Raw genomic sequence first — 24,361 nt, 5'->3', positions numbered from 1 at the left:
CATATGAATGTTAATAAATAGGTTTATGCATCAATGTTAAAGTAAAAATAACTATTATTTGTATGTACTTTCAAAATCCGGCTCGAAGGACCAAAAAAGTTCTTTAGTACCGCCACCACGCGTTAAGTGTGTGCGTTGTTTTGAATGGTGCATATATGTGTGAGTGTAATTTGTACTTTACTTTTAAATATGTACACAGAACATTAATATTCATATGAAACATCGCCGCTTTATTATTTATAATTGGTTCGAATAACAATATTTATAAGGTCAAAGATTAAGATTTACATAAACACTCCAATTCCGAACTAACTACTTCAAATTAATGTTTGGGTCACTTTTCTGTAAATGAAATTTATTTTGAAAAGGTTAACATGTATATGAATTTATGCTTAAAATATAACAATAATCAGCGCCCAACAGTAAAAGAGAAAGTAAATAAAAAACAATCAGAAGGTGGTAGATCCAATATAATAAAAGAAAGTAATATTTAAAAAATGAAGCATTTCAATTTAGGATTTTTGACTATAATTTTATAAAGTGTCGTCTCGCGCCCTTCTTGGGGTCGGGGGCCCTGGACGCGGACCCCTAGCCCTTAGGGTAAATACGGAATATGCCCCACCTATTTCTAACGTGAAGCAGTTCTTGTGTACCAATGTGGATGCCAGCTGATTTTAATAAAAAAAAGTCCGAAATAATACACAAAAGTGACCCAAGCACATCGCTCTCACTGGAATGACTTTAAAACTTTAATAAATCGAATTATACTAATCACAAGTGCACGATGACATAAAAATATTTCGTATTCATTTCAATCGTTGATAAAATATATGCCTATACAGCGGAGCAGAGGAAACGCTCATTTTCTTTAGGAATCAGTGAATTTTGGAATACTTCGATTACATTATAATATTCATAATAAATATTCGTTGATATTGCTACCACATTATTTGTTTTTCCCGCCAATCTTTGTACAAGTGTTGTTGCATTGTTAAAGGTAATTTCATGTACCCGCTATTATATATATCCACGTCTACCGTAAGCAAAGGTATTAAAGTATATACGCCCGTTATTAAAAAGCAATCTGTCTATTTTTTGTATACGAAAGATCGACATTTAACTATATACGCCGATTGTTGATAATTTATCTATTTTATTCTATATCAAAGGTCGATATGTGACAACTTCTTCATACCGGATATTTTCACATTTCTTTGGTAAGCAAAACCTGGATAGATTGGTTATTAAAAACGGACATTAATCTCACCATAAGATTCAAAATATTCAATAAATAACGCCACCTATGTAGTCACATGACATACGATGTCTGGACACACCAAATATGATAAGAAATAGTTTGAAAATAATTAGGAATTGCTTGGCGTATATGAGACATAGTCATTGTACATAGTAATCACATCTAAAATACTATGATATGGTTCGAAGCTTCGTAGAGCTTCGTAGCACCAATATCGAAGTACCGATATTGGTCTTAGCGTGGTCACATAAGGGCTGCCAACTGTACTATAATAGAGTATTATGTTACTATGTTTTACTACACGTACGTTTTTCTGTACTATACATAATAATATATTATAGAATACAGAATAGAATATAGAATATAATACAGTAAGCAAGATATTATTTGTCGTTGAAAAAAAAAAACAATAAAAATACATATTTATATCCTAAATTTCCCAAAAGTACTATATTTTTGCAATTTATCTGACAAAGATACTATTTTCTTTAAAAAGGCAAAGTGGCAACCCTAGGACACGCTTAAGTATGGCTACGTAGCGCCCCTAGCGGTGAAAATTAGCAACCTCTTCCTATTATCATAAGTGAAATCTAGCACGAGTGCAAGCGGAGTTGGTTGTGGACGGTTTGTTCGTGATAGTGGTGTTCATGATGGTGGCAGACTTCGTGGTAACTAGCAGTAGATGGCGGAAGACAAGACGCTGTTCTTATGCAACATTCAGATACTTGCGAACAATTCGCCGAGTAAATTGCCGAACAATGATGAGTATGTAAACGCCGCGTACGAATGTTAGCATTCTGGTTTTGATTCTACATATGCACTACATAACCAACATTTCGTGGAGAACGGGCAAGAATAGTGGCGAATACCATTTGGTATTCGCCAGTATTCCCAAGAAAATATTTTACACAATCGTATCTTCCATTCGTGTGTATTCGGCGAATATCTAAACGTTGCACTACAGGCGGTGGTGGCGGATGACAGACAGTGGTTTTGTTAGCAGATGATAAGTGATGGTGATCGACTCTGACCGCTAGTGTTGTGGATTGCAAGTGATAAACAGATGGGGGTGTATCTTTATAAAAGTTATGATCGCAGATGGCTGGTGACTGTCGATCATCGCGCAATCGAGTTGCCGTTGTTACAGTACAATAAGTGTTAGCTTACAATTTATGAGTCCTAGAGCGATGATATTGCCATGCTGGTCAGATGGTGGTGAGCGACCACTCAGAGATCTAAAGCGGTACCACTACCAAGTGTTGGCAGATGGTATAGGAGTAAGACGTGGCAAGTGACCACTCAAACCTTAACCGGTGCGACCATTCGAAGTTGGTGGTTAGAAGCGGGTGGTAGCGAGTAGCAGTTGGTAGTGATAGTCAGACTCTGGTAATGGACCATTCAATCCTAAAGCGATGAGACCATGCTAGCAGCCGGTCGCAGGTCGTAGCGAGTGGTGGTTGGTGGTAGTCAGACACTGGCAAGCGACCACTCAAGTATCTTATAATAGTAGCGTGAGCACCAAGTGCTGGCGGATGTTGGTGGTGACCAGATGTTGTCAAACGACCACTCTTGGCTAGTGGGTTGTGGTGGCGGTGGTCAGTGGTGGTCAGACGCTGGCGACCGACCACTCAATCTTTACGCAATATAAGCACCGAGTACTCTCGTCTAGTGACTTGTGGCAGCAGTGGTCAGTGGTGGTGCTCAAACGCTGGCAAGGCCACTCATTCTTAAAACAGTGAGACCACCCAACACTCTCGGCTAGTAGTTTGTGGCAGCGAGTGGTGGTCAGTGGTCAGCGATGGTCAGTGATGGCCAGACGCTGGCAAATGACCACACGACTTAATCCTTATGCAATTCGACCACTCGAAGCTAGTAGTTAGTTGCTTGTGGCAGCGATGGTCGGTGGTGGTCAGTGGTCAGCGGTGGTCAGTGGTGAGTGGTCAGACGACGACGACGCGCGGCGGCAGGTGGATCATAAGGACGGCGGCGGGCCGAGCGCGCGCGCCGCGCCGCCCGCGTCCAGCCGCGGCCAGTCCACGAACTCGCGACCGTGCCTACACGCGAAAAAATAATAAAAATAAATGTTTGAAGGAATTTATTTCATCTGCGAAGATATAGCCCGCGTAAAACTGCTAGTCCGCTCTGAATATAGAAATGAATTGCGTCGCCATAGATAATTGTATGACTACACCTGCTCGCATCAACTTCAGAGCGGACTTGCAGTTTGGCGCGGACTATAATAAAATTAAAGAAAAAAAATAAAATATCTTAACATTTAAACGTAGATACGCAAAATAAAGGCAATGAAAAATCCTAAACTTCATCAATTATAAAAAAATCTATATACAATAAAATTTGACAACAGCCCTTGTTTTGATTTTTTTTAATTGATTTAATTATAAATAATTAGAGAGCACGCGATTCAGATGTGTCGCCATCATCATTCCTCTTACTTTTGCATTTCATACTTACAACGCTAGTAATTAATACATCATAGATCATATTATTATGCACTTTATGTTAATTTTCAAATAAGACCTCGGTGATCGTAATGCATTTATTTTATGATTGATTTAAAGTAACTCTACTGTTTTTTTCATTGCCATTTTTTTATGGATCACTCAAGCTATAATACACATAATACATGGGAGGCATATTCACTATAAAACATAACATTTCGCTTTAACACACATACGTAATGTAAACCTATAACCACTTCTATAAAATAAAAAAGGTAAAGATATATAAATGTGAAACTAACTTGAACATAAAGTTGAGAGTGGCCCCGACGGCGGCGCCCCAGAACATCATGTAGAGCAGCACCTCGGTGCCGCTACGCGACGGGATCACCACGCTCGCGCAGAACATCGACACCGCCACCAGCAGCACCGACGGGAACTGGGGGACATACGTGTCAAACTAAATCTGGACTTATATACATACATAGCGACATAGCCATAGACATAGCGTTACATAGGTAACGGAAAATATAAATATAAGTACAGTTTAAAAACTAAAAACCACGCTAAAATCGCACAAGGGAAATCGTTAATCCTGATTTCTGACGATCCTGATGAGGAGAATAGGTCAAAATTATTAAAATCATGTATTGTCATCGGTTGTTTATATTTGTTCAAAATTTTAAATTAATCGAACCGTTCAAAGAGGATAAAATTCGAGTTCAAAGATTCCGTTACATACATACATACATACAACCCAAGCTAATAAAAGCGTGGTAATAAAAGATCCATAATCCCAGTAAGACTCGTAACCCTATAATAGGATTATTATGCATATGAAAAATTTACGAGAACTATGGTAAAATACAATATACAACACTTTATATACACATAGACCCGCTCTATGAGAGAATACTTAGAAACAGCAAACGTAACATGATGTCAGGGTTCTATACATATGCACAATAATACATATACTTTCATCCAGAATAAGAACAATTTTTCTTTTAATTTTATATGTGTTGCAAATTGGCGATTGAATTCGAAACTTTCTGTATGGCCAGCATTTTGAATGTTTAGCTTAAAAATATAATTCTATATTATATTACTCAGAAAGTCAATTCTGAGTAATATAATATAGAATTAGTTTCTTTAAATTATCAAAACGAAACAAATATTTTTTAGATTATTTTTGGCAATCCATTTTAATTCCCACCGCAGATCATTACAACTGGGTTAGCTCAGAGCTTGCTGGACTATTTCCATTCAAGAAATAATGAAGAGAATAATATCTTACTGTGACAGTTTTCCAGTCTCTCTCTCGTCGCAGCGGGCACAGCGCAGTGTTGCCCTCTCCTTCCACAACTGTGTACTTGCCCAGCACCAGGTCGATGGAGTCCTGTTGGTACATCACTAGTTATAGTTTGACGGCTCACAGAATACATTGCTACATACAGGTGATGTCCGATTAACTATGACATACCTTTGAAGTGGTGTCGAATCAAACCCAAAGGGTAAAAACGGAACCCTGTTACTAAGACTTCGCTGTCTGTCCGTCTGACACAGGGCTATATCTCCGCAACCGTAATAGATAGATACATGAAATTTTTACAGAGGATGCATAACGGTAGCCGCTATAACAACAAATACTAAAAATAAAATAAAGTTGAATATTCTCCATACAACAAACCGGTATTTTTCGGCATTTTTCGATCTAACTGTTAAACCGTACTAGGAAGACGATTGAAATTTTGACAATCCGTTTACTATTATAACTGGTATTATAATAAATACAAATAAGAACCATAAAACATATTTTAATATTAATAATTTAAATTTAATATACGTTGTTTACGTTTCATTCATCATCACCCCAATGCCATCTATTGCTGTGTCACATAACTAAGTATTGTTGAAAATAATAAAATGAATAAAAATAAGTAAAAAATAATGAATTTTTGGTGGTGCGGAAGCCTCCATGTGCGAGTTCGACTCGTACTTGGCGAATTATTAAAAGTGTATGACGCTATTACAAGGGTACGGTAATTGATGATTTCAGGGAACCCATGTTGAAGTCTTCTGCAAGATCATATTCGTATGGTCCGCCCTATCTGGTTACGTAGCTTGGCCCAAGGTGGACCGGAACCCGTCGGAAGCAGTCGTTGAGGTTGTTCTAGTAGTAGTTTATCCAGGCATACTGCAGCGAAATCAAGTCCAGAAAGCCCGCCCCACCTGGTCACGCTACGGAACCCCGGTACCTGTCGGAAGACAACGCTGAAGTTGTTCCAGTAGTATAGTGTGCCCGAGTACTGCAGGGAGACCATATCAACAAGGTCCGCCCCACCGGACGTCCGGCCGTCCGGTCACGTGACATACCCCCTGGTATAGTTATCGCCAAATTGCTACTCCGCTCTGAAGTTGTTGCGGGCCAGGTGTAGTCCTACAATTTGCTATGGCGACGCAATTCATTTCTATATTCAGAGCGGACTATACCTGTCGAAAGCCGTCGCTAAAGTTGTTCTAATAGTGATTCAGCGCGCCCGTGCCCGGGTGCTGCAGCGAGACCGTGTCACGTGACGCACCTGCCGGAAGCCGTCGCTGAAGTTGTTCTTGTAGTATCTGGTGAGGGAGTTGACGCCGTCGCGCAGCAGGCCGAGGCGGGTGCGCTTGCCGCTGCGCGTGAAGTCCGTCTTCAGCGCGCCCGTGCCCGAGTACTGCAGCGAGATCATGTCCGCGTGGTCCGCCCACACCTGGGGATAGACAAATGTAGGATAGAAATTGCGACGTAAGAATATTCTCAACTTTTCACCTTATCCTAGACGGGTATTGAAATAAAACAAAAAGTTTGCTAATTTAAAAATAAGCAACCATATTTTTTTAACTTCTGTTTCAAAAGACAAATAATGGTTTTCGGTGCATAATAAAATTGTGTTAATTAATGATTATTGTAACAATATCAAAATATAATATAAAATTTTGTTCCCATCAAAGTACATATATGTTGAGTTCAAATTATTAACTTAATAAAAAAAAAAAATCAAAATTTCTTACAGCTTGTTCTTAGGTTTTAACCAAATTTGAAAACGATCAATAAACTGAAGACATTTGCTTTAACCGAGGATGATCTGCCGTTATTATTTGAGGAGTTCCCTAGTTCACATTAAGCATACATTCCAACCAAATTACACTTTCTCTTTTAAATATATCATCGACTTATCATAACAACATGTACCTCCCAAAAAGAATTGGAAGCATCATCATCAACTCACAGAATTGAACAGCGAGTCAAAGTGCGGATGCGGTTCATCATTGTTGATGACGGCCAGCAGCTTCAACACCGCAGCGAGCTGTCTCCGCGCCAGCAGACTCTGCACCACGTTGGTGCGGTCGAGACAGTCCACGCAGTTGGTGCGGAAGACGCCGCCCTGCCGCATCAGCACCGAACCGCCGCGGGAGAGGAAGTAGCCGAACTCCGCCTGGAGGAATGGTGGAAGGAATTTAATATTAAACGCTGAATTAAAATTAACGCGATTATTTTATATTCGATAGGGGTGACCTTTCGAATAAACATTGAACAGAAGATATGTCGATAGCTGGAAGTGTCGATTAGAAGGTTTTCTGTAAGTCTGTATTTGTTCTGCTCATACTCCATCCGATCGACAAATATGGAGAATCGGTTGTAGCGCTTAGTGCCCTTAGCAGTGTCGGTCGCAGTGGGAGTACACCCTATGACCATCGTATCTTGACCTGCTCGTAGTGCCCGCGGGCCGGCTACACCGGGCGCCGTAGCGGGCCGCACCGACACCGGCACCGGCACATGCTGACCTGCTCGTGCGCCACGCGGTCCAGCAGCACGGCGAGGCGGTCGTAGCGCAGGCCGCGGCACTCCGCGTGGAAGTCGAACGGCTCGTAGCGCACGCCGGGCAGCGCCGCCGCCGCCACGGCCGCACGGTAGCCGCGCTCCAGCGGCTCCTCCTTGCCGCGCTGGTCGATCTGGGAACAACAACTCAACGTTAAACAAGCAAACTACCGTGCAGATCACCTGCTGAGTGGTCACTGCCACAAATGGACATGTGTAACCAACTCAGTTTGAAATGAAGTTATGTCTGTAGCCTATCACATATTTGAAGTCAGTCCTAAGGACAGTACTAGTTTTATTGTATTAGTCGACTAGCAACCACACTCTTTCACCGAAACGCAAGAACTGCTTCACGTAAAAAATAGATTTGGCAGTAGCACCCAGACGACCCATATGGTTACCACCACCTTTAAAACTGTTTTGATCCACAGCCACACAAAAATATAGTAAATGATGAAATAAAATAAAAAAGTTAAAAACCCTCAACTTTCGGCAACACTATCGAAATTTACTCCCTAAGATTTTTCCCACCTTTTGATAAATATTAAAATCCGCCCACTCACCAGATTCAACAGCACCTGGTTCCCGTACCGCTGCAGCTGGTCCCGCAAGTGTCGGGTGTACGCAGCCACATGGTCCTCTGGAGCCAGCTCCATGCCCGGCTTATACTTCAGGTCGGGGTACTGCGACCAGAACAGCGGGATCGAGCCGCGGGTCTGTACGAAGGAGGATTTCTCGCCGCCTCGTTCAACTATCTGCTCTGTCTCCACGAAGTTCGCTACGTTGCCCTGCAAATTAAGTATGTTGTAATAAAAAAAAAAAACAGAAAATAAATTATGTATTGAAATAGTAAACACAACTATTGTTACGTCATGTTTATTCACAGTAAGGTTGTTACGTAACGCAACTAAATTCATTATATGCGGTATTTACAAATTCATTCAGAGAGCAATATTGGAACTAAATGTAATTAAATGAAATGAATTGTATTTATTTCGTATTTACATAGTACAAATTGTACTACAATCCCAAAATTTAACAATTCACTGAATCACAATTTTAGTAATAAATTAATTCTCTAAAACCTTGTTCTTTTTTTACTAGCTCTATAACAGAAACCTGCCGTGGTGCTGCCACCTACGCAGGGCCTAATTTTAGGGAGGGCAACCGGGGCGGCAGCCCCGGGTCCTTCACAAAAGAGGAGCCCCCACAATAGAGACGTCGGATGTTTTTTTAATTCAGACTAGTAAACTCTAGTAAATATATATATATATATATCTTTTCCTTTGGTATTTTTTTCGCTGTTTTACCTTTATCTACAGTACTTTGTACAAACATTAATATTAGAAGAATCTACCTGCGTTTTACAATAAAATATTTAGTGAAAAACTCAACTGAAAAAATTGTTCATTTTATTCGGATAATAATTTGGGGCCAGGGGGCCTCCACTCCTTTGTTGCCCCCAAGGCCTCTAGACCTCTAAATCCGACCGTGAACCTACGAAATAAAATCAAAATTAAGTGAGGTGACCCCACCTGAGCATCGATCCCGCGCATGAAGAGCCTCGTACCCGCGCGGTCCACGCAGCGGCGCGACACCAGCGACCACGCCAGCTGGTGACCGTTCACCGACACGTGGTTTATGGACACAACTGACGACGTTGTTAAGGAAACATCATATAGTTGCAATATGAAATAATTTATTCAAAAAATCAGGTCTGCTGGAAGAGATTTCTTTACATAAAGCAGTGCTCTTACACTATATTTTAAATATAAGTTCTCATCTGTATTGATATTTTTGTGTGCATAAATAAATCATTACAATAATTATATATTTATTTTAAATAACATGTAAAAAGCTACATCCAAATTGCTGACCCTGGGATGAGTTAGTAAAATGCTAGCAACATTAGCTCGTTGGAAAGCTCATCGCTAACCAAGATATGTGCTACCATACTGGTAATTTGTTGACTCTAACAAAAACTACTTTAAAGACATGGATGCATGATTTACGATGTACATATTAAGATGAACGTAATGACCCTCAATGGTATTATGATGGGTATTATCAAAAGGATACATCCTTCAATGAGTGGAAGACAGAATCTGGCGAACTGCTGATGTGAGAACTCCTTCAGCAGGTGTCCGTTCCAGAGAAACCGGGGCTCTGCGCGGCTCGCTAGCGATAACTGTAACAAAACATTAGCTCAACTTCGACATATACTGAACCAAGTTGCATATTAAAAATACTGTACCTTTCCATTAAAGTCCCAATAAAACTCATAAAGTAAGATCTATTTATTAAGCAGGATTTTTTTTTTCTACACTACCCTTTTCCAATTCTAAAAAGAATGATGACTTTTAGTATTCTCAATTTGCCATAGAAAAAGCGTACCTTATGGAAATCCGGTGCAACTGAATGCAGCCTCTGCATGGTGTGTGTCAAGTCGTAGCCGTACGAGAAGTAGATACCGGGGGTCTCGAACGCCGCGCGGACCATCCGCTCATATGTACTGTTGTCTTCGATCTGTTGAATTGGTTCAAATTCACATCAAATCCATTTATGCGTTATAAAGCTCAGAGTCGCTCAGCGTGCTATGGAGAGAGCTATGCTTGGTATTTCGCTACGAGATATGATTCGCAATGATGAAATCCGTAGACGAACTAAGCTTTCCGACATAGCTCTCAAAATTAGCAGCCTGAAGTGGCAATGGGCCGGCCACATCGCTCGGAGGACCGATAACCGGTGGGGAAGGCCCTCGAGTGGCGAGTAGGCAAAGGGAGTTCAGGCCGCCCCCTGACCAGGTGAACCGACGACCTGAAGAAGACGGCGAGAAACCGCTGGATTCAACGGGCACGGGACCGGTTGGAGTGGCGCCAATTAGGGGAGGCCTATGTCCAGCAGTGGACCTCAAATGGATGGACGGAAATCTCTACTTAGACAATGCACAGCTCAACCCTGTCATTCTAAAATATGGCAATGCTTACAAAATCCTTACTAATATTATAAATCCGAAAGTAACTCTCTCTGTCTGTCTGTCTGTCTGTCTGTCTCTTCTTCACGTCTAAACCATCGAATCAATTTTAATGAAATTTTGTACAAAGATAGTCTGAGACCCGAGAAAGGACATAGGATAGTTTTATCCCGGAAATCCCACGGGAGCTAGGGATGGCGATTTAAGATCGATTAATCTGAGAATCGATCTTTTGGACCAAAAAGTCGATTATTTTAATATATATTAATAAGAATTGTAAGGAGTGTAATCATAAACTATGCATTTGATCAAGTGATGATCTTTAGCAAAGTTGTTGTCCATGAGCCCACGAAGGTTTCAGAGTTGGTAAGACCAATTTTCGCTAGATGGCGCCACTTTCATTCCAATGAAGGTACGAATTTTCAGTTTTATGTATGTTAGTATGTCATATTATTTTCTTTTAAACGCGGGCGATGCCGCGAGCAAAAACTAGTTAGTAATAAAACTGGATTGATATACTGATAAACTAGCAATGCATAGCTTAAAATTTAAATCCATTCATCTAAAAGTATAAGTACTGGCACAGGAGTTCCTTATGATTTACTATGAAACATTTTAGTTTGCATTATAAGTTATAAAAGCAAAAGTATGTTAAACATAGACACTTGGAGCTATCTAAATAACTTTTTCTTAAATACATAATCTTTACAATTAAATAATTATTTTCATCACTATTGAAGTACTGACTGAATTCCTTACCTGTTTGTTAGTAAGATGGGTGGTGGAGCGTGCATATGGAAGAATGTCTGTTCCAGCAAGCTGGTATATGTCATGTCCATTTATTTTGCCCACCTAAAATAAAAACATTAATGTAAAGATGTAACTGCAAGACTTCTCCACAATATAATCATTCACCTACAATAAGATAAATGCATTATCTCATTGTAGGTATCTCATCATAATCTCAAAGATATTATTTCTGGAGAAAGATTAGGCAGAGGTCCACTTACTGTGAGTTGAAAGATTTTAGACACTGCAGAAAATCTTATAAGAACATTTTAGACTCAAGTATTTATGTGTTGAAAATTTTTTAAAAAAATAATGTAATGGGTATTCTCCGCATCAACCTGCTAGTCCGCTCTGAAGTTGTTGCGAGCAGGTGTAGTCATACAATTTGCTATGGCGATGCGATTCATTTCTATGTTCAGAGAGAACTAGCAGTTTTAAGTGAACTATACCTGTAGGAGCATAATAACTTACCAATATCCTATACTTGGCTACAACCAGATAGAGTCCTGAGATGAGCCTGATAGAGCCAAGGAAGCCACACACTGGTCTGTATGCATTCGCTGGTATTGGAATCTTCACTGCATTTATATCTAATTAAAAGCAAAAAGTATAGGAATTAATATTTATTCACACAGATTTCCATTGGTTCATTTAAATTTTAAGTATAATAATTAATCATATCATAGAGTCTATTGTCTAAGTATGTAACCAAAACCAAATAAGTCAAATATTAACTTCAATAATTTGATTTTAATTGAAATGACTGTCTTAAAAAATATCGTAATTTTAGTAAATCATAGTACACTTAAATTGAATTAACTGGAAAAAAACATCATATATGTACATATCATGGTTAATTATAACAAATCTCTTTATACATTTATCTAGTACATCTATATGCTAACCCATACCTATATATAGCAAGTAACTTGTGTTAGACACAATGTCTATCTTCGTAAATAAGGGTGTAAATAACATACCTTTAACAGCTGCTTCCCCGGTGATTCTGTCTATGACCAGGATTTCCGTTGGATTTATCGTGGGTTCAAAGTAGAATTTATCTGAAGTTGTGTACCTAAAAAACAAGGGAGTATGATAATTAACAGTTTACGGTTCTTTTGACCTTGTTCAAAGTTTACTAAAAAATATATGCTAATGTAATGAATTATGTAATGAATATGCACTGTTCTACGGCATTTACTACAAGCATATTTGGGGAAGTTAAAAACCAAACGATTATTTTTTTCCTTGATGTATAGTGTAGTTTTTTAAAATTTTATTCTCGATGATAATATTGGATATCGAATTCGAAAATAGCGGTAGAATGTGTCCATCTGCTAAATTAATTACGAACAATTAGTTTCGGTTGTGCGAGAAATGTTTAAACAAGCGCTAAAATCCATGCTCTTACGTTAAACGTTTTAAACTAAAAGTAAACATTAAATTACTCACAGCTTGATATCATCGTGGATCAGTAATTGGTCTGCCATTTTAATTAAATTTTAAATCAGTTGTATCATTTAGATCATAGCATTTACGATCACAAAATACAGGAATTACGAACACCATACAATGATTTCAGATATCACAGAAACATGACATAAAATGTATGACAAGTTGATATGAGATGACAGTTATCATTATCAACATTTTATAAGATAGGACATCGGCATTGATATTATACCAATACACCACATTATTTCTCAACACATTAACGAACTGTAATATATAAACGACACTTACATTTATTAAAATTTTAATTTTATAACAATTAAGATTGAGAATGTAAAATATTATTAATAGATATTGAATTTAATTTGTATTATATGGAAACATAGCAGCTGCAGAATCGAAACGCTATTTGTATTTCTTTCTACGCAACTCCTATGTAAGTTAATTTTTGTATAAATAGTATAGTAAATTGTTTTCACTTATTTATATAGTTAATATTTTATTTTTAAACCGAAAATTATATATTTCCAATAGTAAGTTATTGTGTGAAACGATAAATACAAAGTTATTATTGTTTGATATTTTAAAATAACAAATAATGAAATTAACAGTATAAGGGAACGTTAGATTTACATGTGTTTTTGATAGAATTTTGAAAGATAACCTAAGTAACGTTAGATTGTTGTATAAATATTTTAAATGTGCTTATTTTAAATGTATTAAAGTAATTATGGTGTCCAAAATGGAAGTACCCGGGTATCCCGGGCTTATCCGAACCATAGCCGATGGTGAGGAAGTAGAAGATTACTCAGAAGAATCGGACGAAGAAATAGAGGTATGTTATTTTTTGAGTTTAAAACTATTTAAACCTGTTGATCACTATAATATTATTACCTGCAAAAAATATCGCTAGACACAGTAAAGTAGGTAACCTCTTTCTTGATTGCAAATATTTAATACTAGCATTTCCATTTGCATGCTTAGTTTTATTTTTATATTATGGGTTTCATGTATAGACACTCAGAACAGAGGTCCAAATTTATCAGTTACGCTTCCATTCAGACATAAATTGAATTTAGAGCCTGATCTGTGATTGAAACCAATTTCATGACTGCTTTGTGAGGAGCATTTACAGTAAACAATAAATTTGGATTATGTGTTAGATTTTTATCCTTTATTTTAATATATTAATCTTCTTTCAGTATCAACCAACAAAACACAAGGATAAAAGAAATGCAGACTTTGACCCTAATTTTAAATTTGTTGGGTCAGTTGAAGAGTATAATAAGGTACACATATTAATTTAGTTTATAAATTAATGCATTTTGAAGGTGGTAATGCATAGAATGCATGCAATGCAGTGGTGAATGCATAGAACCCTTTGTGGTTTGACTCTGAAGGTACCACTGCCACACCTATTTCACACTAATTGAACAGTAGTGTTAAGCGCTGCTGTGTTCTGATTTGAAGGGTGTGGTAATGGTGGCATTCCAGCTTAGCTTATCTGTCATGTATCAGCTTAGAATATTTAGCATATCTGTGGTCAACCTCAGGTAGGAATATGTAATCCTATCTGGGGTTGGGGGTATGATGCTCATCTGTTACATTTTTATAAAAGAAAATAACTAGTGATATGAAAGTAATCTAATTTCTAAAATTTTAGGATCCCTGGGATGACCTTCAAAAGTATGTCAGGAGAAATGTGAAAAGGACATTAGATGAGAAGATAGAGAGGCGGAGAGCTCAAGTGAAGGTTAACGGCAATTCTGGAGACGTGGACACTGATTCTGATGCAGACGTCAAAGGTTAGAGCTGATACTTCTGCTTATATTGGTAATCTCTCTACAAGACCTTGTGTGTCAAATCGGGAAGAATCATCAAACATATTTGTACCTTATAATAGTGTTTCCTACCTTACCTATTTCTACCTTATAGCAGTATTAAATACCGTTGTGTCCAGTTTCGACTTTTGTGGTAATAGAGATACACATACAATGCTTTCCAAGTTCACATATAGGTTAGAAATGCATCTGTGGCTAACCTCAGGATGTAAACCCTATTTGAGATTGATATGTAGTGTTGATTGATGGCAGTAATAACTTACTGTCAAAAGCATTCTTGTGTGCTACTTCAGTTTGATAAACTGAAGCTCAATTTTTGGTCAATATCTTACTAATTATGATTGCTTAATTATATTAATAAAATTTGCTTGCTTAATGATATTAATTTTGTAGATGGTGATGTGGATGAACTGGAAATATCTGATGATGAGCTTAAAAGGGATGAAATCAAGACAAAAGAGAAGAAACTATCAAAGAAACAGAAATTAAAAGAGGTAAGTTACACTCTAACTTTAGGAAAATAAACAAAAGTTTATTATAAGCTTCTTTGAATGATCAAGTACTACTCTAAAAACTTTAATACACACAAATTGTAGTGTATAGCTTACCTGCCTTTACAAGTATTTTAATTGATGTGCAGTTTTGTTTAAGGTAAAAACTCCAGGAATTTTACTTGAGGTCAATTATACATATGTCAATCAGTCATATGTAACTAAATACATAGGGATATGCAACCCCTCAAGTATACAGTTTTATATTAGTATCGGACTAATCATCAGAAAATCAAACTAAATTATTGAACACAAATAACATTAAATTATTTCATTTTACTTTATACAGGAACTAAAACAAGAAGACATAGAATCAGGTGCACAGATTGAATACGACTCAGACTTCTTCGAAGAGCCACCTCCATATGACGAAAACGCGTCGTTCTACATGATGAACCTCTCCAGGCCACTCCTCAAGGCCATCGGCAGCCTGAACTTCGTGCACCCCACACCCATACAAGCGGCTACAATACCTGTCGCTTTATTAGGTAAGATGTAATACTAAGTTGCGATATCCTTAGAATTTGAAGTCTAATACTGTCATATCTAATGCATATCATTTAAGATTTTAGAGAGAAAAGAATTCTAGACCAAAAATAGAAATAGGTGCCCCTATGAGTATTCTTGTGTTGTAATAGCAGTATTATGCACTGCTGTGTTCTAGTTTGAGGAGTGTGGTAAAGAAAGGAAACTTAAACGAAGTACTTAAATCCTAAAAGCATGACAAGATATCGTAAGTTATCTTAGGCCTAATACAGTTAAGACCACTTTAAGATTAATCCCATTCTGGGTTGATCACAGATATATTTGGCACCAGAGGCCAAATATTCTACACGAAAACAGTATCATCTATCAATTCCTTATATTATAACAAAAATATCCTCCAGGCAAGGACGTGTGCGCGTGCGCAGCGACGGGCACGGGCAAGACGGCCGCCTACATGCTGCCCATCCTCGAGCGCCTGCTCTACAAGAACATCGGGGACCGAGTCACCAGGGTCCTGGTGTTGGTGCCCACTCGAGAACTGGGGACACAGGTAATATGACTTATAAGACTAACTAAACATGTTAATTAAAACAGTAGAGGTGTTAAAATAGCTTAAAACCTTCGCTTATGGCCATTTTCTTGAGCCTTAAAGAATGAAAAGCTAGCTTCAAGTTTGGATATTCAAAATATACCTCAAATAATCTGGACCCACTGCTAAGTCATCATTGTAGTCTATCCAGAGATCTGGAGCATATTCCATCATGCTGCTCCAATGCCAATTAATAAAGGATGTAGTAGAATTAGGTTCATTTGAAATTAGTCCTAATTCTTGACATTACAGTCAAAATAATTTTAATTAATAATATTCTATAGGTTCATGCAGTAACAAGACAACTCGCTCAATTTACTTCAGTCACCGTCGGTTTGTCTGTGGGAGGATTGGATGTGAAATACCAGGTAAATATTTATTTAATTCTACCATAAATCAATCTTTTGTAGCATGTCTAATTCTGAAGATTTTGAGTAGTACCTACCAACTTGAAGACTGATCCTACAATATAAGTGCAATGAATACAATGATCATTCAATCAGTCAACCAATAATATATTTTATTATTTATTTGGCATTTTTAACTTTTGCATAACTTGCTAGGTTGAATATAATGGTCTGTATATTTTTAGTGTAAATCCTTGTAAAACATTATTTCGAGCAAATAAAGATATTTGATTTGATTTGATTTGAATAAAGTCGATTGATCAAACAATCATTCAATCGATCAACCAATCAAATCAAACAAGCAAACTGATTGTTGGTTGATTTTAATGTTGAGTTAATTATAAATATTTTCCCAGGAAAGTGTACTCCGCCATAACCCTGACATAGTGATAGCGACGCCGGGGCGTCTTATCGATCACGTACGGAATACGCCGTCGTTTGGGCTCCACTCCATCGAGGTCTTAGTGCTGGATGAGGCGGACAGGTAAACTAGCTTAAATTATGGCAACATAAGCAAATCAAGATGAACGACGACAAATCTACCGACGAACAAATCGATGACGTGCCATGATGGGAACAACCATATTATAGGTTAAACAAAATTATGGCCTACAATACGTAGGCTGTCTTTTTTTACAATTTTATTAATAATAGACATAGATTTTTTTATATATAACATAGATTTTTTATTTTGACTTAAATTATATTAATAATCCTTAAGTATGCATTTAGTATAAATGATTCTTTAATCAAATGTAATTACCATAGACCTGTATTTGGTTTTGGATGTCTGTGGCAATTACATTACATGCATACATAATATGTAATTTTATATAACGGAATCAAAACATTACATTGTTTGAATTCACATTACCATATCGCATAACCATTTATAACGTGCTCCACCCAGGATGCTGGACGAATACTTCGCAGAACAGATGAAGGAGATCATCCGGCAATGTTCACCAAAGCGTCAGACCATGCTGTTCTCGGCGACCATGAGCGAACAGGTGCGCGACCTGGCCGCCGTGTCGCTGGTCAAGCCGGTCAAGCTCTTCGTGGACTCCAATAAGGATGTGGCTTTCAATCTACGTCAGGAGTTTGTGAGGTGAGAGATGGGAACTGCTAGATTTGCTCTTGGCAAATGCAGATAGGCACCTCTAGAAGAACATGCAAGAGCGAATGGGGATTGTATGCCCATCTGATGATAATTGGTCACTGTAATCTGTGGACAATTACACTGTTCAAGCTATAGTCCAGCTATTAATGGACCTTAATAGAGATGTTGCCTTCAATTTAAAAATTCTGGATATTCCAATATTTAAGACTGTTTAAGAGTTGTGGGTGTCAGTAAATTTATGAAAACCAAATCGCTTGCCGTTACTATTATAAGACTTATGTATGATCTTTATCTTGAGAAGTGGCGACACAACCATCATCAGTTTCAGATAGAACCACTCTTTTACATAGATACTCATTTATTTATTGATTTACATACACCATCGGCTTATCACTAGACATTCCTTAATATTAATGTTTCCTTAATTTGTTTGGTTCAGTGTGATTCGCCATTACAGGTATATATAACACTCATTACATTGTAACTTTACAATGAAGTCATGGTCGTAACACTTAACACCACTGTTAAGCACAGCTATGTTCTGCTTTGTAGGGTGTGGTAAGGGAGACATACTTCATACATACATACTGTTGTAGGCATTTCAACTTAGTCCTTAGAGGAAACAACACATGGTATGGTTTCTAATATTCTTAATATTGCAATGTGATGCAGGATCCGTGCGGAGCGCGAATCAGACCGCGAGGCGCTACTAGCGGCACTAGTATGCCGTACGTTCCGCGACCGCACCGTCGTGTTCGTGCAAACCAAGCGGCAAGCACATCGCCTACATGTTGCGCTTGGCCTGCTCGGGATCAAGGTAACTTACCACTGTGATCACTATATTTTGATACTTGACGAATACTGGCGATCAATAGTCGCGAATACATAAATAAGAATACTAGTATAATAGAAAATGACATACATAAATAAGAAAACTAGTATATTAGAAGCATTGAGGTTTTTGTATCTATAATAAAAAAACTTCGGATGTATTTGATATCCGTCCCGACGTTCATCCATAATACGAGAGGTCAGATACCCATTAAATTCAACAAAAAATTCAAAAATTGAAAGAACAATAATATCTTAGTGCCTAAAAGTTGGCTAATATCATAAAAAATCTCTTACTTCTAAAATCAAATTTTCAAAACATGATGCGTTAAAACGCACGGAGAAATAAATAAATTAATTACCGTACCTCAATATGGCCCTACGAGCCGAATACTATATTATTATAGTATATAAAATATAACATTTTTATTTTATATTTAGGTCGCTGAACTTCACGGTGCTCTCAACCAGCCTCAGCGTTTGGACTCCCTGAAGAGATTCAAGGAAGAGCAGGTGGATGTGTTGGTAGCCACTGACGTTGCGGCCCGTGGGTTGGACATCCCTGGCGTGAAGACTGTCATCAACTTTACCTTGCCTGCTACACTGGAGCATTATATACACAGGGTATGTTTTGATATTATATGCTATAAAATAAATTATGTACACAATTTGTAGACATTTTTTGTTTAAAATAGATAAGGTTGAAGTTCTGAAATAGATAAGGTTGAATAGTGGCAATAAATGTAATACAATAATGAAAACTTATTTCTTGGTTAGCATTTAAGATTTACTAAATAAATATTTTTCGGTAGCAAAATTTTGATGGCTTTTCAGTTTTCTTAATATTTTAGAGATTGTGTATGTATGTCTCAATATTTGGCATACCTTCCAGCCAAACGTTTCGTTGGTCTAGTCTACAAGTGAAATGAAATGAAAAGGAATATATTAACTTATGCTATAATTTCAAACATTCTTCTGCTTCTGCTTCGTATCACTACTCGTAGTATGTTTATTGTATTTAACTTAACATTATTCTTGCCTTCTTTCTTTCTATCATCCTATCTTTCTTTCTTTCTCTGCACCCCAGGTGGGTCGCACGGCGCGTGCGGGTCGCGCGGGCGTGTCGGTGTCGCTGGCGGGCGAGGCGGAGCGCGGCCTCGTCAAGGCGATAGTGAAGCGCGCCAAGCGCCCCGTCAAGTCCCGCCTGGTGCCGCCCGACATCGTCGCCAAGTATAGGGAGCGGATGGTCAGGCTCGAGCCGGAGATTGGTGAGTATATTAATTTTGATTTTTATGCTTGTACTAGCTGACCCGGCAAACGTTGTGTTGCCATATAAAAAAAAAATCGGTTGTCTGTAAAGTCGGTTTACTAACGATAGTTGAACGTGACAACGTCATAAGAAAATACTGATGACACGGTTGCATTTTTCAAAAGAAAATAATTAATTAATTTTAAACTAATAATTTACTTAACACTATCAATAGTATGACATAACCTATAAACTCAGTTTCTCAACTTTTGTGTCAATCTAACAATTAATCAATCAATCATAGTTTACGATAATGAAATATCAGTGTACAATTATTTACCTTTATTGTTGTAGTTGTTGTAAATGATAAATGACGAATCTAAGCACTCCATATTTTCACTACAGACACAGCTGACGATACTTTAACCACACGTGTGAACTTGTATTGTGACGCTTTCTTGTTTTTCCAACGCCAAGAACGTTCGAGAAAGACAAAGACAGAGACACAAGCATGCGCCGATTCAATGCGCCTAATTCTCTAGTGCTGCGCGCGCGGCAGACCGATCATAGTTGAGTGGGAGAGAGACGCAAGGCATTCGGCGGGCCTCTCTCTCGTTCGGTGACTCATCGTAACGTTACCGGGCTTTACACTTTTTCATAAGTGACTCCCAGCCGCAACCTAATTTAAGACGTTGTCACGTCAAAAATGTTAAGGGTGAACAACCCTTATCACGTAGCGGTATGATAAATAGAGAGTAGCCGATTCTCAGACCTACTGAATATGCATATAAAATTTGGTGAAAATCGGTAAAGCCGTTTCGAAGGAGTACTGTAACTAACATTGTGACACAAGAATTTTATATATAAGATTACGTACATATATAACCAATAATGTAGACGACAGATCGACAATGAGTGTTTTTTATTTCTGGCGTAATAATTTAAAAAAAAACATCAAAAAATACACCTTGAAGTCAATTTATTTATTTCTTTTGAAATTCGTTCAATTGATTTTTTATACAAAAAACCTAATTGAATCCTTGGTATAAATATAATGAATATTCGCATCAAAAATAATGATAAAAAATACGTCAAATTTACTTTAATTTACTACAAAGTAGAAACACATTTAGACCGTCTAGGAACAATAATAGACAAGAGAGTAATTGTATGTACATGATTAACATTTAATTTATTCCAGCCGCAATTCTCGACGAAGAGTATGCCGAGAAGCAACTAAACAAGATGGAGAGACAGACGTCCAAGCTAGAGGGAGCTATTAAGAAGGAGGACGGGCCCGAGGGACCCAAGGTGGAGGTGAAGCGGCAACGGGAGTGGTTCCAGAGCCCCCGGGAGAAGCGGGAGGAGAAGGAACGCCTCGCCTTGACGCAGCACGCGGGGAAAGGTTTGTTCTTCGCATTAAACCATCATTAAAATATTTATAAAGCAGTAGCAATAAACATGTAGCCTACCCGATGGTAAGTGGCCCGTATCGCCTATAGACAACTTTACTCGATTCTCAAATAGCACATGCATTGCTAACCCTGAGAACGAAGTGTTCTCTTCTTCATGACATCCTCAAAGAACACAGCAGTGCCTATTAATACTATAATAAGTCGAATAACGAAAAGTTACCATCTCCAAATATAACTTCAGATACGTACGACATTTGAAAATCTTAAACAATCTCAAATCAAAACATAAACAATCCATTTATTTTTATTACAATTGCAAAGAAGTCATGTCCTTATGTAAATCTTATATTTTGTTTTTGCAGCTGGTAAACCACTAAAAGGTAAAGGCAAGAAGAGGAAACAGGACTATGTGGACTCAGATGATGACAGCCCCAAAAAGAAGAAACCGAAACAGAAGCAGACCAAGCACACCCCTAAAGACAGCGCTGAGGAGCGAGTTAAAAGAGAGATGGAGAAAGTAAGTAATTTCTACCTATTGTATTACTTTGTCTTAGGCAAACTAGCTACTCTCAACGATTTAGCTGGTTTTCGAAAGCTAGATGCATCAAATGTTTTACATCGCAGATAAAAATAAACATAGATTTGTGGTAGAACCCTTTGTGGTTCGACTCCGGCGGCACCACCGCCACACCTATTTCTACCTAATAACAGCAGTGTTAGGCGCTGCTGTGTTCCGGTTTGAAGGGTGTGATAAGGGAGACAGACATTTCCGAGGCGTTCCAGCTTAATCTTCAGGGGTAGCAGCGCATCTGTGGCTGACCTCAGGTAGGAATATCTAATCCTATCTGGTGTTGATTACAGACGTCCATGGGCGGCAGTAGCCACTTACCATCAGGTGGACTGCATGCTCGTCTGCTCCTCCTATAATATAAAAAAAAAAACAACAGTCGCGGCAACCAGCGATCTTATACTATCATTTCTCTAAAAGCGACCAAACCTTTTCGATACTGTAGTATATGTACTGCTATTCTCCTGATGTACTGGCTCGATAACTCACTATGTGCGCAGGCGGCCGTCCGCTTTCGCCTTTGACTCTCGCGATACTGACGCCGCGCGCCCCGCCACACCTTGAGCACGAGACAGTGTTTACAGCTGTGCTGTACTTTAGTTATTAGTTATGATACAAACACTACAGATACTATGACCGAACGTAGCTAATAGCCAAAACGTGATACAGCATCGATGCAATCGCCAAAATGCGAATCACTGGTGCAAAAATCGCTAGTCTGCCATTACAAGTGCCATCGGAGTTATAAATGCGGATCTGACTTCTATCTCAAACTGGTGCCAGCTACATGGACTGAAAGTAAATGCTCATAAAAACCAAGCCATTGTCATCGGCAGCTCAAGATTACTTCAAAAGATTGATCTTACTACCTTACCTCCAATCTTGTTCGATGGTGTCCAAGTGCCTCTAAAGGACACAGTAAAAAATTTGGGCATTTACTTGGATAGCTATCTGTCTTGGACTCCTCAGATCAACGAGGTCAGTAGGAAAGTATTTTTGTCTTTGGGATCACTCCGGAGGCTCCGCAACTTTTTACCAATTTCGACCAAAATCTCCCTGTCTATGTCATTATTGCATCCTATCCTTGACTATGCAGATGTTTGCTATCTAAATCTAACCGAGGAGCAACTTAATAAGCTTGAGCGTATTAAAAATTTGTTTATCAGATTCATATTTGGAATTCGCAAGTATGATCACATTTCAGAGTATCGAAAGAAACTCAAGTGGCTCCCAATCCGTCTTCGTCGGAATACTCATATTCTTTCTGCTTTGTACTGCGTCTTGTTTAATTCAAACAGTCCCAATTACCTAAAGGATCGATTTCATTACCTGCATCTCTCTCACGACACACGCTTCCTTCGTTCTAATGAAAATCTATCACTTTCAAATCCTTGTTCTTCATCCTTCTTCGGCAGATCCTTCACTGCAGTGGCTGTGCGCCTATGGAATTCCTTACCACTTGTTATCCGTCGGGCACAGTCACTAGATTCTTTTAAAAGACAAGTGAAGGAATTCTACTTGACATGTTAACCTGCTGCATATATAAAACATTATTATTATTTGTATGTATTTTCTTTATCGTTCTTTCCTATTTTCTGTATTACCACTATTTCTACCCCTTACTTTCTTCACCTTCTACACTAGCTGCTGATATGTTCAAAGATAATTTTCGAGTCGGTATGTATTACATTTGTACACCCCTACCTGTATTTCTTGCATATATATTGTTTTCTTTCAACAACTCTAAGGTTGTCTGGAAGAGATCGCTTTTAAGTGATAAGACCGCCTGTTGTACCGTTCATTACGTTTATGTATATTTTTCGTGTATTCTTTGGTGTACAATAAAGTATTTTTGTATTGTATTGTATTGTACAAGGAGACATAGAGCTATTGTTTTATTACCTGTTCTTTCTTTAGATATCAAAGATTAACATAACTACACCAATCTGTCACCAGGTGGCGTTACTCCAGTCAAGGCTACACAAAGGCAAAGAGAAACTTCGCAGGATACGCGCAGTCGATGACAACGACGACAGGCCACAAAGACAAAGCAACAACCCTAAACCTAAGAAGAAACAGAGCAACTTCGCCAACGACCTTACAGACACGTCTAGAGCAGCGACAAAACGCTTACGTTATGATGCTAATCGCGTCCAGAAGGGCATAGGGCTGCCCCAGGCCAAAGGACCAAATAAGAGCAAAGGTCCACAAAAAGGAAAAGGGAAAGGAATGAAAGGCAAGCCTAAAGGAAAGACGTTCGGCAAACCACAGGCTGCGCGGGGGAATAAGAGAAATAAATAAATGAATTATATTTTCCCTAAACTCGTTTTGTTTCATTTTAAATATGGTTCTATGATATATATTGATTATGAAGAGTTTTTTAGAATAATCTAGTGTGTATTAATTACTTAACATTGATAATTACAATAACAGTGACTTGCACTTTATGCATCTACGAAAAACATGGGCCATTTTGTTCCCCCAGCAAGTGTTGGCTTCGACCATTCCCTACT

At 38.2% G+C, this 24,361-nt stretch overlaps 2 protein-coding genes across 2 annotated transcripts; one reads left to right on the top strand and one right to left on the bottom strand.

Annotated features, from left to right (window-relative positions):
- Positions 1-1,683: 1,683 nt before the first annotated feature.
- On the bottom strand, positions 1,684-12,960 carry Sac1 (phosphatidylinositol-3-phosphatase SAC1). Its single transcript, XM_073092197.1, has 14 exons — positions 12,792-12,960; positions 12,320-12,414; positions 11,811-11,929; positions 11,310-11,402; positions 9,971-10,102; positions 9,656-9,764; positions 9,112-9,227; positions 8,140-8,364; positions 7,543-7,710; positions 6,987-7,193; positions 6,300-6,467; positions 5,015-5,116; positions 4,020-4,156; positions 1,684-3,312 (listed from the first exon to the last, which is right to left on the bottom strand). The coding sequence occupies exons 1-14, from the start codon at positions 12,827-12,829 to the stop codon at positions 3,231-3,233; spliced, it is 1,791 nt and encodes a 596-aa protein (XP_072948298.1). The 5' UTR covers positions 12,830-12,960; the 3' UTR covers positions 1,684-3,230.
- Positions 12,961-13,421: 461 nt separating this feature from the next.
- Rs1 (Dead-box helicase Rs1) lies at positions 13,422-24,170 on the top strand. Its single transcript, XM_073092196.1, has 15 exons — positions 13,422-13,626; positions 13,994-14,080; positions 14,455-14,596; positions 15,026-15,126; positions 15,473-15,671; positions 16,071-16,219; positions 16,543-16,626; positions 17,022-17,149; positions 17,576-17,773; positions 18,458-18,602; positions 19,058-19,240; positions 19,704-19,884; positions 21,067-21,270; positions 21,643-21,797; positions 23,805-24,170. The coding sequence occupies exons 1-15, from the start codon at positions 13,522-13,524 to the stop codon at positions 24,147-24,149; spliced, it is 2,406 nt and encodes an 801-aa protein (XP_072948297.1). The 5' UTR covers positions 13,422-13,521; the 3' UTR covers positions 24,150-24,170.
- Positions 24,171-24,361: the final 191 nt, after the last annotated feature.

The sequence above is a fragment of the Epargyreus clarus genome, unplaced genomic scaffold (genome assembly GCF_041222505.1).
Source record: "Epargyreus clarus isolate Ecla_fem2 unplaced genomic scaffold, WU_Ecla_fem_2.2 ptg000035l, whole genome shotgun sequence".
Classification (NCBI taxonomy): domain Eukaryota; kingdom Metazoa; phylum Arthropoda; class Insecta; order Lepidoptera; family Hesperiidae; genus Epargyreus; species Epargyreus clarus.
This window is presented reverse-complemented; position numbering and strand designations above follow the sequence as displayed.